Source organism: Brienomyrus brachyistius, chromosome 6 (assembly GCF_023856365.1).
Source record: "Brienomyrus brachyistius isolate T26 chromosome 6, BBRACH_0.4, whole genome shotgun sequence".
Taxonomy (NCBI): domain Eukaryota; kingdom Metazoa; phylum Chordata; class Actinopteri; order Osteoglossiformes; family Mormyridae; genus Brienomyrus; species Brienomyrus brachyistius.
The window spans coordinates 11711191-11730378 of NC_064538.1; the positions used below are offsets into that span (position 1 = coordinate 11711191).

Sequence of the window (19188 nt, forward strand, 5' to 3'; positions counted from 1 at the left end):
AATTTCAACAGTGAGTCGGCTGTGCTCCGCCATCCCCTCGCCGCCCGGCCTCTCTGTCTCGCTCTCATCCCGCCTCCATTTTTCCCTTTTTCTTCCATTCCATGATGGATGTGCTGCCTCACCCTCCAGACAGATAATCCATCCTGCTGCGACTGGCAGTAATGTCAACAGTGCCGGACTCACCCTTAATTTACGGCGCCCCCCTCCCCACCTTGCCTCTTTATTAATTCATATATTTGTTCGCTTTTCAGAGTTTAATTTGTTTACTTGTTTGTGTTTGTTTGTGTCCGCTGACACTTCAGAGCTCCGCTGGGCGAGTGAGGCTTGCGGTTGCTTCCCGCACGTGTGCACGTAGCTGTCTGACATCCTGCGGGAGGGAAATCCTTGCTGTGCATTTGCGTTTCTGTGTCATTTGTGTACATAAATAGTTGTTCTCCATGTGCAGAGCTCCGGAAAAAAATGTTGCGAAGCACAAAAGCACCTAATAATATTGGTTTGCTTGAGTTTTATGCATGTTAAATACCAATTTTTTTTTTTGTTATACATGACTATGCTAGAATTTGCTAACTTAAACTTCTCACTGTTTTATGACCATCATAGATGCATGTGGAAATGAATTCATTTGAGACGCCTTGTCGTTCCCCTGAGTTACTGGATATTTTTGCAGCTGAAATTTGCATGCAAACTTATTTGAATTAAGCATGTTCTATGAGCAGTCTAGAACTTAAATATCCATATGTACAGGTAGGGAGTTGTAGAATGTGATGTGATTTAAATGTGATCCCAAAAACACAGTGATTACACCAGCAGATAATTACCTCAACAGGACAAATGAATCGCGCCTTTTTATGGGTTTTTTTTTCCCAAAAAATCTTGTGTAGCAGACGCACGTCAATCTTAAAATAGTTAGTAGTGGCAGTCCTCCCGTAAGAAGCGGTGCTGTTTCCAAAGTCTTGCTTGACCAAATAAGCAAGCGCCGATTCAGAGATTCGTCCAAACATATGTTCGTAATGTACAGCCAAGAGTGATCGCTGTGTTTTTCTTTTTTCCCGCTGGTTCTTTGAAGCCTGAAATGTGTGTGAGCCATTACTGTCAAAACGCAGTGCCTCAGGTGAGTATCTGTATTCCAAACAAATGCAGAGCTGATTAATGGTTATTTTACAAGTTTTTTTTTTTTTTTTTAAATCTCTCAGTATATATGTTTGACAATCCAGAAAATACATCACAGCATACCTTATAATGCGAGCCTGAAGTGTTAGTCAGAAGATTGACCCCAATACTATACATTTATTTTGCTATTTGACAGACGTGATTTTTGTTTGTTTGCTCATTAGACGAATAAAAATCGACTGAAGTTCAGATCAGATATTTTCATAGTTCATAGGAACCAAACAAACATAAACGTGCATATGATGTACAGATTGAGCAGATTAAGGCAGCTTGATGAGAGAATCCGATGGCTACAGGACAGGAGGAACAGGACAGGCCTCCCCCCCCCCCCCCACCAGTTCGTGTCCTTTCACAGTGTATAATTCCGTACCTCCCATCAACAGGAAGGATCAAAAATTGGGTTACAATCAAAACATCATCACTGTGGTTCCCTGGGTCTGTTGCAGCGACCAGCAGGTAATTAATAGACCGGTCGGATCCCTGTGCCGCTTTGGCATCGGTTGAGTCGTGGGGCGGAAGTGGAGGTAATATTTATCTTAATTCCAATTACCTTCATCTCAGCCGTTTGATGCTGTCAGGAGGTCAGTTCTCAGCAGCTCCAAAGCAGCGCTCTGCATTTCAAACGGTTTGATTCACCGGGACACTCCCTGTCAGGAAAGAAAAGATTTTCTCTCCACGCCCCCCCCCCCCCCCTTAATTGAGCGCCGACTTCAGAGAGAGTGATTAGTGCTCCGCAGAATCAAGGCATCTTGAAAGCAAACTAGGTTGAGGTGGTCGTTGGGGGTACAGCGGGCGTGCGGTGTGGCCAGGGGGTTTCTCACCGAGCCTTTTCTAGAACTTGCCGCCGTCTAATGCGTTTCCTCAGCGTCGCCTCCCAGTTCATAAAGAGAGCGTCTCCACTGTGTATCTTTACGTCGCCTTGTTTACATACTTTTCTGAAATGAAGCCGGGACCGTAAACGCGTAACCTCCGCATGCAGCTCGGCTGTTTATGGCCGCCCCAGCAGCTGCTGGCTTTTGTCAAACTTGTCATGTGAGCCGGTACCCTCCTCCCCCGAGTGTGCGGCTTGTTAAATCTAAAATGGCTTTGCGCTCTAATTAAATGGATATTTCATCTCATTCCTTGCCAGAATGTTCTGTCTGAAAGTTGCAGAATGGCAAAGCAAGATCCGTTTGTATAAATAGTTTTAGAAAATAGGTTTAGAGTCAGTTTAAACAAGACTGCGTATAACAGTGCTAACATTTGCGGTGATTATGATGTGACCCCCCGCATGAACTATGCAAATTTGTTTCACATGAATTTGAATATCCATGCTAATGTTTTTTACCCCGAACAACCCGAAAAACATATATTTTTACATTTCACGACCCCCCCCCCCCTTTAAACAAGGATTTGTGAGGTTGGAGTGTATCCTAGCCGTCGATGCAGGATGGCAGCCATTTTGTGTTCTTGTCACAAGGTGAAGAGAGCGCAAGCTGGGTGTGATCTCATCTCATTCCCTCAGCCAGCCTTAGGACTGAATGTGTCCGCAGTGTGTCCTGCGTTCCTCAGATGGTTTGGGGAATATTTATGGAATCGGACATCAGTTATATCGTGTGCCCTGTGCACTAGCCATGGCTATTTTTTTTTAAATTTCCTCTTAAGTCAGGGTTATTAAAGGAGAAATTCATGAATTTGAATAATGCGTACAGCCCTGAGAAATGGTGGCGATTCTGATTATTCTAAGAGATGAAGATCTGTGGTGAGTTTAAAAAAAATGAGTTTTGCATGAGATACTGATACTGGACCGACACTGGTGTCAACAAATCTGGAACTCGTTCAGCAGAATGAGTACGAGTGCCGTGACACAGCTGAGGTGATAAGGGCATTACTTAACACTGACTTTAACGTATATCTTAGAAGTTGTCCTTTTTGTTGCTAAAGTGCTGCAAATGAAATTTAAAAAATCGCCACCTTCTCTGAATGGTCTTCAGTTTTCCAGTCACAAATGAACCGACCCTGAAGGATTCTAAGAACGCATGCGCCGAAAGAGTCGAGAAACGATGAAACATGCGGCTCCCTTTAACGGCAGTAGCGACCTCTTTCATCAGGGCGTGAGGGTCCTCTGCGAGCATCGTTCACTGTTCACCGCCTGACAGAAGAAGCGCTCAGATTCTGCTGGACCGTGTGTTCACTCAGCTTTGGGTCTCTCAGGACTGAAAGATTGTGGCCCATATCCATGTCCAAAATGTGCTTAACGCGCTCCACGATGGGAGCCCAGCGCTAAGCGTTGCCGCGGTCGCCCAGTGCGGCCTCCTGCTCCCCTTCCTCTCGGGGCCAGCAGTCCCTGCCTTGGCCGGCATTTTGTGACACCCAATATGACAGGCTTCGACTAATTGATGCCACCTTGTCAACACTAATTACTGGGACTGCGGCAACGAGGAGGCAGCTAATTAACAGACTAACGATGTTTGTCACTTCAGACCGACCCAGATATTTAGGGAGAAGCCAGACTTGTCACCCTCACATCTGCTGTTTTTCCCCTTCGTGTTTTTACATTCCTCTTGCCCTTTCTTTTCATTTTTCTCTCTCTGGCTTCGGTTGGATGTATTGCCTCTTCCTTGTCACATTTACATCAGAATTGATTGGGACAGTAGTACAACCCAGCCTACCTCACTGCAGAGGAAAAACAGAGGAAATCGGTGAGGTGCTCCTCAGCGCTGACTGTAGTTGTCAGTTTCACACATTGTATGGAATCGCATCAAAGGCTGTTTTCATTGGACTTTATTCGAAATTCTTTTCCCAAGCATGCTCAATGCTCTAGTTACCATGCAGTGTAAGGAAACACGGGAGAGACTGAATGATGAATGTGTGTGTGTGTGTGTGTTTGTGTGTGTGTTATAATTCTGTGCATATCACATTTAATCTTAATTTTTTTTATTTCAGATTCGAGTGGATGGCATTCCTCCTCCATCCCAGAATGCTCTGCTGTACGAGACGGTCTCGGTGGTGGAGGGAAGTCCTATACTGCGGGATATGGTCTTCAGTCCAGACTATCAGTACATCTACCTTCTGAGTGAAAAGCAGGTGAGTGATTTACAGCATAAACATGTGCCGGATTTCTGCTGCAGAGCCCAAGAGTAGAATAGTTTTAAATTTTGCTTTTTCTAAGGCACTAGCATGCCTTGAGGTATAGATGGAAGGGTCATTTTATTTTGGTGTGTGTGTCCTGTTATGGGCTAATGTTTCATTGGGGTTGAACCCGGAACCTGATTGGCTAAGGAGATAATGGGTGGATGCAGGCAATTGGATGAGTGCTATTCCCCTTTGTCTTTTAATGTTGTCTAATAAGTAGTAGAATTCATTGCCGTTTAGAATACTGTAATGAGTCTACCTGAAATTTGTTTATGAATTAAATTAACCTTGAATCACTGAACCTAAGACCTAAAGCGCTGGTTCGATAATCTTTTTCTCTCTTTTGCATGGCAGTATTCTCTTGCTGTGCTGCTGTAAGTTTCATTTTTAATTAAGGCTTGCAGTGCATCCTCATGTGGGCACATTGGCGTATTGAAGTATTGGTTGTAGTTCTTTTAAGCAGTGAATGAATCCTGGAAATCAATGATCCTGGCAGCTAATATACAAATGAGCGAATTGTTTGTAAAGCCTCAGAGTGGAAATTGTAAAGGCCCACGGTGAGGCGGCCTGTGCTTGTTAGCAGACCGTTCATGAGCATGAGAACGTTTGTTCTGCGCCGGGCGTTTTGTCAGCGGGGACTGAATGAGCCCCGGTACCGTTGAGTTCTTGTTTTAAAGCCCGAGCGGAACTTCAGTCGCTTGCTTTTAACGCCTGTAGGACGGGAAACGCCGAAACCTACGGCGACGTCTTTGAATCTTTGAATCATCCCCAGCTGGTTCCCCCGTCGGAAAGCTGGCGGAAACGTCTCCATTGAGACTGATGGGGAATAAAGCCGTTGTGGGGGGGTGGGGGGGGCAGAGAAGCTGCCATGCAGCTGCAGCAGAGGAGCTGGCGTTCAGGTGCACTGAAGAATGACTGCTGAGAGACTCATAATGCACCTTTAGTGAGCCCCCCACCCTCCCCCCTGCATAGGCGGGAGATTAATGAAGAGAATGAACTACTTACATCCACTGTGCTTAACGCATTTTCTAGCATGCTGACATGTATGATATATTCTTTTTCAAAATATGTTATTGATTGGTTTTAAACAAATCACAATGTATAATGGCACTTTGAATTTTAAGCAGTTTACTCTTTTATATCCATTTATGTGTGTGTGTGTGTTTATAAAATATAGTGACATACTGTGCATTAGAAGTACACAAGTATTCTCTCCTCATATCATAATAGCGAGGGTGCATAGGAGAACTAATAATGGGGGGATACCCCCCTCCCTCATTAGCACTTTTACTATATATATATATATATATATATATATATATAGTAAAGCATTATATTAAACACGATGTACATGCAGATGCCCAAAGAGCTCTTTTCAAATCCAGCGACACTCGTAATTCTGAGGAACGAGATTTAAAGGGTAGCCATTTATGTTGTATGGATTTAATTTGAGATACCTTGCATTCAGACCAATAATCTCCGTCGTTAGTGTGTAAAGTTCTGCCCCAGCATGTTACACCGGTACGGAGTTCACATGCATTTATCGGGCGCTTTTATCCAAAGTGACGCATAAATGGTGACCTGAGCTCATCAGCCGGAATCCCTGAAGCGTTTTGGGTCAAGGACCTTGCTGAAGGACCCTATCCCAGCACGGGTACTCTGCCAGTCCCAGGATTCGAACCCGCGACCTTGCAGACATTGGCAGTTACACACTGCAGCACACGGCTGAGAAAATGCAAGACGGGCAAGTGCCAGGACGGATGCGTTGCAGTATGGATGAATTTCAATTCCTACACTTAAATATGCGTACTCATTTTTTCGCACTGTCGGTAATCCAAGGGGATCTCTCTTGAGAAGAATTGCAAATATGATGAAAAGCAGGCTGTTTGGAGCAAAACAATGAAGAGCCACACAGGAGAAACTCCTCAGTGGGAGGTTGTGAGAGAGTGGAGATAAAGGACGGAGCACCCACGTCTGATTTAACTCCGGATCGCGTCGGCATGCCTGTTCAGAAGGCAAAGACCTGCATCAGCTATCCTCAGACTCCACAGCGCGTTTCAAATAGCTTATGAAAAACGAGGCGTGTTCAGAAATGAGTGAAGTTGGATGAAAGGGATAAAAAACAATGAAGGAAAATGTGGAGTTGGAGGGTGAGTTGCACCTCAGTGCTTTACTGTAGGGAGATGAATCCCCCAGAGAGGAGATACCGGCAGCCATAATGGCAGAAGGGAGCAGGTCTTGTCCAGCGTCTGCGTCTTTAATGATCGACGCACTTGGGCATTCAGAGGTAGGAGACACGCCCACGTTGCAGTTATTGACGTTTCCTTTAAATGATTAAAAGGGGAGCGCTGTGTGTTTAAGGGAGCATCTCACCCTCGTGAATTGATTGTTCTGGCAGGGAACATTAAAAGGTCTGTTGTCTAGAGATCATCAATGAAATCTGAGTGCTCACCAAATAGACGCGACCCAAACAGGCAAAGACGTGAGTTTCTGCGGTGACCACGTGGAAGTTTTGTTTTGAAACCGGCAAAATTGCAGCCTGTGTCATCCCTCAGAGCTCAGCCGTGGATTCTTGGCTTCTGGGTGTATGAAGACGCAGAATTACCAGGCATAAATGATTTATATCCTGCTGTGGTTGAGAGGCTAAGGTACTGCATTAGGGGCAGGTGTAGATAGGTAACACATTCACACATAGCAACTTGGATCAAAGGACTACAGGTACAGACTCAATGCATTAAATACTCAAATTGATCTCTTGCTTAGTATAATTTTGTTTGCCGGTTGAGGTTGTCGTGTCGCACATGACTTAGTCTGTCACACATTTAAAAATTCAGAGTTTCCCCATAGCTGTAACCACATACAGGCACTTTTTCTCCTTCGTCCAGTATCGTGTGATTTTTGCTTCATTAGCATCTTGATATTGGGTTGATTAACATGTTATGTCTGTGTCTGTGGTCTTGTGCTGTGACCAGCCTGTGCCTGCTTTGTTGTGCATATTCCTCTGACTTATTTGTGTGGGTGCTGGACACGAGCCTCATTGAGAACAAGTAGCATCTGGGGAGATGGCGGTTTGAGGGAGTGGATCTCGAACATGCAGACCCTCGCAGAATAAACGCGGCAGTCAGGGTACAGCACCTCGCCCGCCCCCCCAGCCCGCTCTGTGGCTCACGGTCAGAGATGCGCCGGGGGGTGTCCGCTTAGCCCTCTGTCATCCTCCTAGGAGCAAGGCAGAACCTGCAAGGTGGGGCCGCGTCCTCTGGCACGGACTGGCAGAAATGGCGTGGTTCCATGGTGGTTGCACTCAAAGTTTGAATCCTGAAGAATGGTAAAATTATCGTCCTGCTTGTTGAGAGTCACAGTGTGGCCACATATGTGTTCTTTTGTTAGTACAGAATTACGCAGCGTGATTTTTTGCATCGGGCCTCTTAGAGATTTGGCTTGAAGGGTGTAGGTTCGGGATCTGGCTAATTATGTCAGGGTGTAACAAGTACACTTGAAGGCCGACCATGTCAGTATAACACTTGTAGAGTAACGCGGATGGAGCCCGGAGGACGAAAGGTTCAGTTGCATTGTGGCCTCACAGCACCTGGGCTGCGCGTCTGATCCCTGCCCTTCTGTTCCCTGCAGCTCCGCACCTGTAGTCCCTGCGTCTGCGTGAGTTACCACCCTCGTAACGTGTGGTTAGCCGTACTGGAGTCTGGAGGGAGGATTGCCCTTCTTTTGACTGTGTAAATGCCCCACAATGGACTGACGTACTGTCCGAGGTGTCCTGTAAATCTCTGCCCAGTGCATCCTGGGATAGGCACGCCCCGATGCTGCCTAGGATAGGCAGCTGGATGGACTTCTCTGGAGTGTAAGGTCGTTTCTGACACTTCCTGCAATTAAAGGAAAACCCCCTTTAATTGAGATAATCCACTCCAAAGCACATAGCTCCGAAACCAGGATTTGTGGGTACATATTTGGTGACATGTAGCAGAAGTTCGGGCTCTGTTTGAACATGGCTCTATATAAATTTCTAGAATTGTGAGGTGACTCATGATCTATGCTTCCAGGAACAGATGCCATGAATTCAGTGCTTTGGCTCTATTACACCAGCATAAGATGCCTTTGTATGGCTGTCATATGTGCCTGTGGAGTCCATGTCGAGGCCTGTTTGGCTTTCGTGCTGTTTCCTTTGCGCTGACCCTTGACCCTTTGTGTGTTTCAGGTGAGCCGGGTGCCAGTGGAAAGCTGTGGGCAGTACCATAGCTGCCGGGCCTGCCTTGGCTCTGGGGATCCCCACTGCGGCTGGTGTGTCCTCCACAACAAGTGAGTACAAACACGGCTGGCATTGTGGCTTGTATCCGACAAGCCGTGTCCATCTTGGATGAGCATCTAGCCTGGTGGGTTGCTGTCTAAGTCACCCTCGACTTGCCTTTGTAGCATGCGGACATTTTGCCTTCAGTTCCTGTGTGATTTCTCGGGGATAATCGCATTTCCTCCGGTCCAGGGGCGTGCTGTTCCTGTGAATCGGTAACTGTAAATTGCTCTTGGTGTATTAATTCGTGTTTTTGTGCCTGCTTTGTGCTGGGCTGGCCCTCCTTGCATGGTCCATCCCAGAAGCACTTTCATAACACCGCATCCTTTGTGGAATTATCCCGCCGGCGCTGTAACCCTGCCTGTGTGGGTAGTTAATGAAAATGAAAAGACAGATATAATGTATGCTGAATTCATATTCCGTTTGGGGAGGGCGAAAAAGCAGAGGGACCAGCAATGCAATATGTGATGTAGTGTGAGCCTAGACACATCTGGATTTATGCCAGCCAATCAGGAAGCTGCCCTGAGGTTAGTTTCACCTGGCCTACATAGAGTGTAGCAGGTGGCAGACCTCCCAGATGTGCTGTTCCTGAGAGCCCATGGGCAACAGCTGTTAAATCAGAGAATGCCTGAACAGCTGGAGTACTCTGGCTCGTTGCCATTCCACCCTGCCGAAGCCCCCGCTAGACCCGCTCTGCGTGTCCCAGGTTCGGTAAACTCCCTTGGATCAATATGTACAAGCACCCCATTTGTCTTCAGTGGGAACAACAGGGAAACGCGCATGCAGTGGCTGATGGGAGTGGTCTGTGCTGGTAAAGCCGACCATGAGGAAGAAGCAACTTTAAATCGCTTCCAAACAAAATTTAAAACGACAGGATTAAAAGTAATTTCCTTAACTGTGAAACTGAGAGCATTTTGCAAAATGTATTGATGTGTGTGTCCCCCTCCCCCCGCAGCTAAAGGATATGGGCTGACTTCATACTTGTGCCACCCCTCATGTCGTGCAAAAGTAGCGGGTGGGTCACTGTCGTTCGTGGGGGGGGGGGGGGGCAAAATGCAGTGTTTTTCTGAGCTTCGGCTCCTGAGGAAAAACTAGTGAAGAATTTCGGAAGCCCAGACTTTCATATTTTTCAATCCTTCCTTACCTTAATCAAGATAAAGATCTTTAATTAAGATGCAAATCTTGGATTGATGGAATAATTAGAATAGACTTTGCAGCTCCAGTTTGCAAATGACATTTCTTTGCATATTAATGCTGCATTCCCAGAATTTACATGACCTTGTGACAACCACTGCACACTGCAATTAGTGTGAGATCAAGCAAAGTGATGAGAATAGATTCAATGGCGGAATTGTCCCCATTCACATATTTCGCTTCCCCTCTCTCCACACAACATCCCCAATTGCGAGGCTAAATCCTGCCTTTTAAAGGAGCATGCTCAATAAGCCTACCGTCTGCCCCTGTAAGTTTCCTGGCTCTCAAGTTGCCAGACTGCTATTTGACTATGAATGCCCACATGTTCAACTGGGAACAATGGGAGTAGTGGGGTAAAATTAAGAAATGTGGCAGCCACATCCATCTCGGGGGGGCAGCAGCCCCCTCTCACAGCACTGTGCGTTCTTTCACTGTTGGACGTCTAAAGAGGCCAAGAAAGAAGGCCATTGTTCCCCCTCTTCGGGCGGCAGTGAGGGTCAGCCTGAATATCCTTGTACAGCAGAATCACCTCGGTTCCAAACAATGTGCTTTAGAGAGGATCTCTGTTTATGTCCAACCTTAAGGCCATTATCTAATGGGTCACCCATTTAATTAAGAGACTTTTCCAGTGGCCAAATAGTAGCTTAGCTTGTTTGCCCTTTCAGATATCACTTGCTTATTTCAATATGGAAAATACTATAATGGTATATTGTTTAATCATACATTAGAACGAGTTTCTACTCAAGCAATTAATGAAGCCTCTAATCCTCTTTAATGCTAAACCCAGCCCCCCCTCCCTTCCCCCTATAGATCATGAGCACTAGTATTAGGTTTAATTGTAGTATTTTCACCTAGTGAGTTACTGGAGAGCAGAATTCATGTCCTCTGGAAATCCCCAGTGACAGTTTCCCACTATGGGAATTGCCAGAATTGCTTCTGTTTAATTGACAGTATATTGAATGCCTGCATTTGGGTGGCATTTCCAATTTCCAAAATCCTGTTTTCCACCAACTCCTAGCAGCTGGGTAACGGGAAAAGTAGGCCGGTGTTGATGAAACGCTCAAGCATGACAAAAACAGAAAATGCCACCCTTACATGCATTGAATGTGCAAATTCATGGCGCCATTAATGTGAACGGTTTATGAGATTAAACGTCAACCGGCTTCCTGTTTACCAAGTATAGCGTCAGAGGAAAGACTGATCTATTTGTGTAGATAATAGTCTAAACGGTATGTTCATGTAACCATTTTCGTTATTGAACGTTATTTGCCAGGAATATTGTGGAGAAGAATGTTGTACTTCAAGGGTTTGCATTGATCTTTAAAAGGAGCGGTTAGTACAGTAGTTAATTACTTCAATTTCATTGCACTGAACCCTGGACACAGTCTTATATGCCACTTTGTTAAAGCCCCTTTTCCCTCCCAGAGGGGAGCTACGCTGAAGGGTTGCTAAAGAGACCCCTTTTTAAAAGCAGCCTCCCCATGTGCCACCTCAGCTTCATACTCTTTTCAGCTTTTCCCTGGAGGCTCCTTAGCTTTGAGCCACCACGTTAGCCTAGCCAGATAAGGGGAGAAAAACTAAATGCACCCTGGGAAATCGTCTGTGTCCATGGCAACAATAGGAAACTGGAAGATGGATTTGCAGTGTGATTCAAACCAGTGGCGTTTAGTGATTTCTTCCGACCTGCATATTGTCTCTCTTGAAAAGCAGAGAAACTGGCCACTTCAGACTTAATTTCTAGGTATCACTGTTGTGTGCAAATGCATTTTGTAATTTCCTGAGGTTTTATCAGTGCTTAGTAATAATGTGCTCATACTTTATATCAGGCAGAAACAGTGCTTAGGTCATCGATAAGTGATTCTGCAGTGTTTACCTTATTTTTTGTGTAACTGGGAAAACTGCCTTGTTTTCTTTAAAAGGAAGCAGATTTCACTTAAGTGCCACTCATGCTATCATCATCATCATCATTATTATTATTATTATTATTATTAATAATAATAAACTGAGTTCATTGCTTCCCATGGGAAAATTCTCTTCATGGTTAAACATAGCCTCGTATTTAAGGCTTCTTTCTCAGTCTTCATAATGTTAACAAAATCTTGATCTACAAAATCTTTAATTACAACTGAGAATATAATGAAGTGAGCCCTGCGATGGGTTGGTGCTCCATCCTGGATTGTTCCCTGCCTTGTGCCCGTGGCTCCCAGAACAGGGCTCCAAACCAGCACAACCTCGCATACGACAAGCAAGTAGAGAAGATGGATGGTTGGATGGAAGGAGGGAAGGAAATGAAGTGTATGGTTTAAGTAACAACTGAAGTAATTATAGACCATTTCATAAATTGATCAGCTTTAAGCTGGTCTTTGGCAGTGGTGTTTCATGATTGGCTTGTGGAAATGAGATTGCCATTACTGGAAGGAACATCCAGATTAAAATCAATCTTAAACTGACTTGCCATACATATCCATACAAATTCAATGAATACGCCACTTTCTGTAAACATATGTCAAGGAGAGTCTGCTGACTGCTTTCTGGTCACCTACACAGGTACTCCGACTTGCGTTATCAGAAATCAGTAGGTCAGCTAAATTCCGGAAGCTGAAGGTTATTGAATCCTGTAAATTGGTCTGTAGACAACAGAATGACCCAAAACTCTCTTCCCATCTATATTTCATATTTGCAATGAAGCCCTAGTCGTATTGATGACTAAAGCAGACTCCGTGACTTTCTCTCCTACGACGAACGTGCTCGTTTGCTCATTCCTCTCTGGCCCTTATCACACACCGGTTGACACACACCTCCCTTCCCCCTTAGAAGAAAAATCTAAGTCCATCATCTTGCTCGATGCATAATTTCATGCATTTAATATTTTGGTGATTAAATTGGCGGTTTTGCCCAAGTAACCTGGTGAAATCTTTTAGGATGGAGCATTTTCATAGAGCTGCTGGATACTGTAGTTAAGTTCAGTGTGTGGGGTCATTAAAAGCAGAGCAGAAATTAACAAATTCAATAACCTATGGAAAAAAACGTAAAATGACTAGAACACACAGAGAGCTGATTTGTTCAAGAAATATCTTATTTAGTAGTGAAGTAGTTAGCTGCTTGACCTCATTTTGTGCGGTAAAAGGATGAGTTTGTGCTAAAATGAAGTACCCCATTCAGCGCGCGCCTTCCGCAAAAGGTTAATGTGACACCCCAACCCCCCCTCACTGAATCCGCCCCCCCCCCCCCCCCCCGCACACGTCTTTTAACGCTTCAGTACATTCGCCTCACTTGACAATTTATGGCCCCATTTGACCTTATCATTTCTCCAACACAGAGCTCCTTGTGCTAATTGACGCTGTGTTCTGCGCGCCTTGTCCTCGCCGAGGTGAGGCAAGAGAAAAGGCAGCAGCGCGGGTCCACGTGGCCCCCCAGGCGGGTCCACGTGGCCCCCCAGGCGAGGCCACTGGCCCGGCTTTGTCTTCGTTTCTGGCCAGACGAATCCACTTACCACAAAACCCATTTCTTCCAGTCTCATCACGGATTGGAAGTGTAATTTGGGGGAATTCATTTTTCAGAAATTGCAAAGGGAAGCTGACAATGAATATCACTGTCATTCGGACATGTAGAGTGGCTCTACAGGGTCACGTTTTGGAGTATCTGACTGATGTAACAATGACTGATTACTAATGACTGATCATAAATAATGAAATTTCTCATCATGTGTGTAAAGCATCATAATCGTGGCAGAGCATGTTTACTTAATATGCAATTTCTATATACTGCACAAGATGGGGAGAAAAATCAATGAATTCCCTTTGGGGGAAGTGCTGGAATTAATGAGACGACACTTTCTGTTGGTTTTTCTGTAGTTACCTGTTCAGCCTCAACTTGCTGACTGTTGACTAGTTGTGTGAACATGGAAACAGGCATGATTAGTATAAGTAATATGAGTTTAGGCAGGCGGGGTGACAATGCGTATCCCTGTTGCCTCATACCTCCAGATTTGGGATTCGAATCTCACTTCTGTTGTGTGTGTGTGTGTGTGTGTGTGTGTGTGTGTGTGTGTGTGTGTGTGTGTGTGTGTGTGCCAGCATCTCAGTGTTGTGCCTGATGCTGCCTGGGATATGCCTAAAAGGATAAGCAACTAGAAGATTAGTAGACAGAATATTAATTTAACTGTATTTCTGTTATGTTAATTGAATTTATTTTTGTTGTGATTTCATGTCTAAGGCCCTGTGATTTATTTAGCTGTAATAGTAGTGCATTTCTGTCAATTACGCTGTTTTCAGTTCAGCGCTCAGTGGATAAATTGTTTAATTGTGTGGGTGGTTGATTGTCTGAGCCTGTTGTAATATTTTTGTTAAATACAGATGCTAGTCTCATTGTTTTGTTGGACCCCCCCCCCCCCCCCCTCCAAAATTGCGTTTTTCTAAAAGTGAGTTCTTTTTTTTGTTTTAAGTACACTATGCTACCTTACCATGGAGACCTGGCCAGCTCCTTTCACAGCTGTATACAGACATGGAACTTTTAATGGCACTTAACACATCGGACAGTTGCACTTATGTTATAAATTTTTTTAATATCCAACTGCGATGTAGCATTAATGTGCTAAGAAAAAGATTTTGACTCTGCTAACAAAAAAACACGTAGCTAAAAGAAATAAATAGGCGCAATGTCGCTTTTCTTTATGGCGTGTCAAAGTGTTTGATTGTCAGAACTGTACTGTTGGAATAACAGTGTGTTCTGCTAACAGCGATTTTAAATGCGAGACAATTCTGGATAATATGTTGACTGTTTAATGCTAATATAATGTGTTAAAACTGCTAGCAGTTTTATTTTTAGCATAAATGAGTGCGCTATGACAGATCTCGCCTTGTAAACAGTGCAGAGAAGTGTTTGCAGCAGACCTAATGGAAATGCATTCTCGTGTGTGTCCTTCATGCTTTTTCTTTGTTCCTAATCCCACATCGGTTTTGAATATGGAAAATATTGCTTATCCTCCCTGTGGAGATTTAAGAACCACAACAGTCCTATATAACTGTAGCTGGTTACATTTGCAAACTTACTTATTTTTAATTTGATCACAGAATGTGTCATTTCACAGGTTGGGTTTAAGCACCTGACTTGTTTTTCGTTGCCAAATGTGATACCTAGATACAGTTGCTTAGCAACCCAAAGTTTCAATGAAACCCTCAGGAAAAAAAAAAGACCAAGAGCAGGCTGCTAATAATGAATTGGCTCGTCATGATCACTTGTCTTAAATAGCGTAGATATTGTCATGAAGTAGACTGAGTTCTGATGGAATAGGCTTCAGTGCAGTGTTTTTGAATGATCTGTTTACAACTTGCCTGTCTGTTTCAGGTGCTCCAGACAGGAAGCGTGCGAGAAGTGGGCCGAGCCGAAGCGCTTTAATGTTGAGCTGGACCAGTGTGTTGACATTGAGGTCGTACCCAGCAATATGTCTGTGACCTCTGCCTCCGTCCAGGTAACACGCATGAGAATCTCACAAAAGGGTTTCATTATGGAGAAAAAATGCAAAAATTACAAACACACTTCAGAAAAGTGCGTAATACAGAAAGCTTTCTTGTAGAGTACAAGCTGTTAGGGCTCGTAGCTCGAAAAGCAGCTGCGTTCAATTTTGCCCCCCCCTCCTCACCCTGTGTTTCCGTCATTCTGGGACGTCAGCTCACCGTGAAGGTGCGCAACGTGCCCAGTCTCTCTCAGGGGGTCACCTGCGTTTTCGAGGGGCTGGCAGAGAGCCCGGGTGAGGTCTTGGACAAAGGTCACGTCCTCTGCGTGTCCCCCTCCTTGCGGGATGTCCCATCCGTCACTCTGGGTACGTGCGCCGCTCGGTTTATTTCTGGAAATCATCTCCATCTGTTGGCAGGTTTTAAACATTATAAATATTAGTAGATGGTGATCCAACCAGCTCATGAGTAAAGTCAAGCGCTGAAGTCATTGCTTTTAGGGAAAAAAGGCAATGTTTTCAAATTGATATAGATACAGAGACTAGCGCATCAAAGGAGAGACATAATTCTGGATTTTTATCATATACGGTTTCAGCATTAGAGCACAGCTAATCCAAAAAACGGCCAAAAAACAGTGTGTTACAGCTTAAAAAAATCAGCCCTCAGCCGCTGCCAAATGTTCACACAGCCAGAGTCGAATCCAGTGTGTCAGTTTTGCAAAGCCCTCAGTTTCAGTTCTGACAGTGAATGAAATATGTAGTGTGCACTCGCGCAGCTAAATCAGCTCACTTTTAAAAATAGACTATTCCGCATTTGCATTCTGAACTTAAATGTCTGTCCTGTCAGTTATTCTCTGTTCTGCTATGACAGTGGCCCCGAGCAGCATTTGCAAATGTCCACCTGGGAAGGTTTTGCCAAAATAATTGAAGTTTTAGTGTGTGCTGTAAGGGGACAGTGATATGTTTAACCAGAACGCCCAGTGGAGATTATACTGCTTACTGGAAGGGCACATTCAGTCAGACTTTCAGCATGTTTGTTGGATTTCCTCAGGGCCTAATAGCGTGTAAAGTTGTGGTTCTTAATACCCCGTAAGAGCAACCACTTCGCTGAGTAAAAGTGCTCTCTCTTTGCAGGGGACAAACGCGTGGTCAAATTATCCCTCAGGTCCACGGAGACTGGACACAAATTCATCACCACGGATTTCATCTTTTACAACTGCAGCGTTCTCCAGTCGTGAGTATCACCGGCAGACAAAGGGCACAATAAAGCGCACTTAATACACCAACCTCACAAAGGAAGTGAGCACAGTGTTTCTCCGTCCGTGCCGTCTATAGCATACAGATCCGGCTGCGTACCGGCGCTCCAGGATCAGGATTGCCTACCCCTGCCATTCAGACTAGTTACTGTCGTGTGGCAGGTAATGAAGATTTTAACATGGAGGCGAGAACATCTGGTCGCGAGCCCATAAGTCACACTAATGGTTCAAATAGGAACATTTCCTCACTGCCGCTCAAAGTGGCCGAGCAAAAGGCACTATTCACCAGCCAGTGTCAGGGAGTGATGAAAGATTATTTGAAACCCAGCAAGCCAACAATACCAGCTAGCCAGCTTCCAGTAGATTAGCAGTTTGCCATTAATAGAAGTCATGAAGGCGTGTAGAAGTAATTAACTTTACGGCTGCCTTTTTATTAGTCAATATGAGCTTTATGAATCGTCTGTAATGGCAGACATGCGCGGGCAACGCACACTTCTTGCTTATTTTAATAGAAAAGGAGAATCAGTTTAGCCTTTTCTGTTTCTGTCTATATTATATTCTGTTTTTTGTCTGCGCTGAGTCTGTGTTTGGGAACAGTAAAGGCAAGCTTCTGCAAATACAGCTCTTTTGTGACGCGAGATCATCATTATTAAACACGTTGCTTTTTGAAAAAAAATATCTGGGCATTCAGATGTTCTGAAATGAATGAAGAATGTATGTGTGCAGTTACGGTGCTTAATCTAAATTGAAAATTGTAGCATATATATAAGCGCATAAGCTATTGTTTCTGTTTTTAAAAACTTATCAGTCTGAATCGCGTTGACTACTAGTTTGCTGAGAATCTGATTCAGAGCATTCAGATACACGTTGATACAGGTCAGTCCTGCCAGCGTGTGCATCTTCAGACATTCTCACTGCCCTTAAAGCTTTATGCCACCTTTCAGTCCTAAAGCTGGAGTAAGTTACTCTGCAGCTACTCTTGATGTAGGACAGTAACAACAAACAGCGTGAGCACTAGAGGTACAAGCCACTGCTTCCGTGTTTGCCTTTGTCCATTTTTTAACTTGCCTTTTTATATTTGTTAGACGTTGGGCCCTTTGAGGCTCCCCGCCGCCTGCGTGAAATCCAGGGGCCTCCTCGGCCTCGTGATATTCTGCACTGCGGATGTGGTCATGTTGTAGGGAATCACATGGCAGCACTCAAACGATAAAATGTGAAGGAAAAGTAAGGTCATGTTAGTAAAAGTGAATGGTTGATGGCTTTCCCAAAAAGAAAAACGATGCCGTAATACGGAGAGTCATCTTTGACGATGGTGCCTGTTGATCACGGTAAATTTCTGCTTTTGAATGAGCCACTGAACGACCTTTAGGCTTGTATGTCCTTCACAGCACCTATGGAACGCTGGTTCTCGGCCACGCTTGAGGTGTGCCGAGTAGGCTGTCTTCCTGAAGTGCACGTGCCCGTCCCTACAGCTCTGTAACATGCCCCTTCAGCAGCGCGGTACGTGGCATGTCGTCATGGCCCCCTTCTGTAGACCTTGGCTTGCGTCACCTTAGCAGCTGAGTGCGTGCGAAGCCATGCTGGGTTGGAGCCTATCTAGCAGAATGGAGACTGAATGGTCTCGTTGGCTGACACTTTACTGCAGTATCGTGCTTGTAGCTCTCTCTTTTTCCGCCGTCTTTGAGTTGTTGAGGCCAGCTTGCTGATGCCTGAAACATTATGTTGGATCTGTGATGTCAGTGTTGATCTGGACTGGGCTCTACTCACGTAGTCATGGCAGGGCAGTGTCACACTGTGCAGGCCTCTGAGATCAGTGCTTCTTCAGTTAGTGTCCCTCTATACCTGGATGTAGGAGGGAGATGTTCAGGTTATGGTCAGTTGTGGTTAGGCGAGCTGGTTATTTTGCTCTGTATTGAGAAAAGTAGAACCATGCTGAGCAATCGCGATGTTCGCTGAGAGTGTGGCCGGTGTGGAGCCCAGGCCTGAGGGTGCCGTGTCCACTGGGCTTCTGCGTTTGTTCTCTGGTTCTCAATTTCAGAGAAGTTCCAAGGTTACCTGGTGCTTCATGTATAAATGTGCGGCGTACAGTGACCTTTAACCCCATGACCAGTATGTTATGCTGTGGAGGAGGGCTTCCCTCATCGTAGGAGCTCCTGCTTTGGATGTTTTAACTTGGGAAATGTGAGCTTGTCCCATTTGGCTCTTGACGGACAGTGTGCAGTGATGTCAGAGCTCTCAACGCCGCAAGTCATCTGCGGAGCATCATGTAGGTGGCTGAGAGGTGGAAGAAGTCCATGCAGTGAAAGGCGGAGCCTCAAAGCAGCCACTGCAAATAACAGTCCAGAGTAATTGAAGCTAATGAAGCATTTTAGCAGGCTGTAGAGCTTCAAAGCAACATGGTGGTGATTTTTTTTTTTTCTTTTTTTTGAACCAGTGCAGTGACAGAAAGTAAAATTGATGGTGCACATGCATGAATAGCAGCAGTTGTCATTAATTATACCAAAGAATTCCCACCTGACATGTTGTTTACCAGCACAGTTGACTGTTGAGGTAATGAAATATTAACTAGGGCTGCATGTCCCAAATACCCTGCAGTGGAATCGATGAGAAGATGGGATGATTTAGCAGCACTGGCTTCCCGTGCCGTCACCAGGCTGTGTGTTTCTACCATTAGGGAATGAGGGTCCTCGTCTCCACGCGTTACA

The 19188-nt window shown here is 44.9% G+C and overlaps 1 protein-coding gene across 1 annotated transcript in view; it reads left to right on the top strand.

Annotated features, from left to right (window-relative positions):
* plxna3 (plexin A3) overlaps positions 1 to 19188 on the top strand; it is a 102093-nt gene that overhangs the window by 44508 nt on the left and 38397 nt on the right. The window contains 5 exon segments of the mRNA XM_049017272.1: positions 4096 to 4236; positions 8492 to 8592; positions 15122 to 15245; positions 15446 to 15596; positions 16362 to 16461. Of these exon segments, the coding sequence (XP_048873229.1) occupies positions 4096 to 4236; positions 8492 to 8592; positions 15122 to 15245; positions 15446 to 15596; positions 16362 to 16461 (617 nt within the window).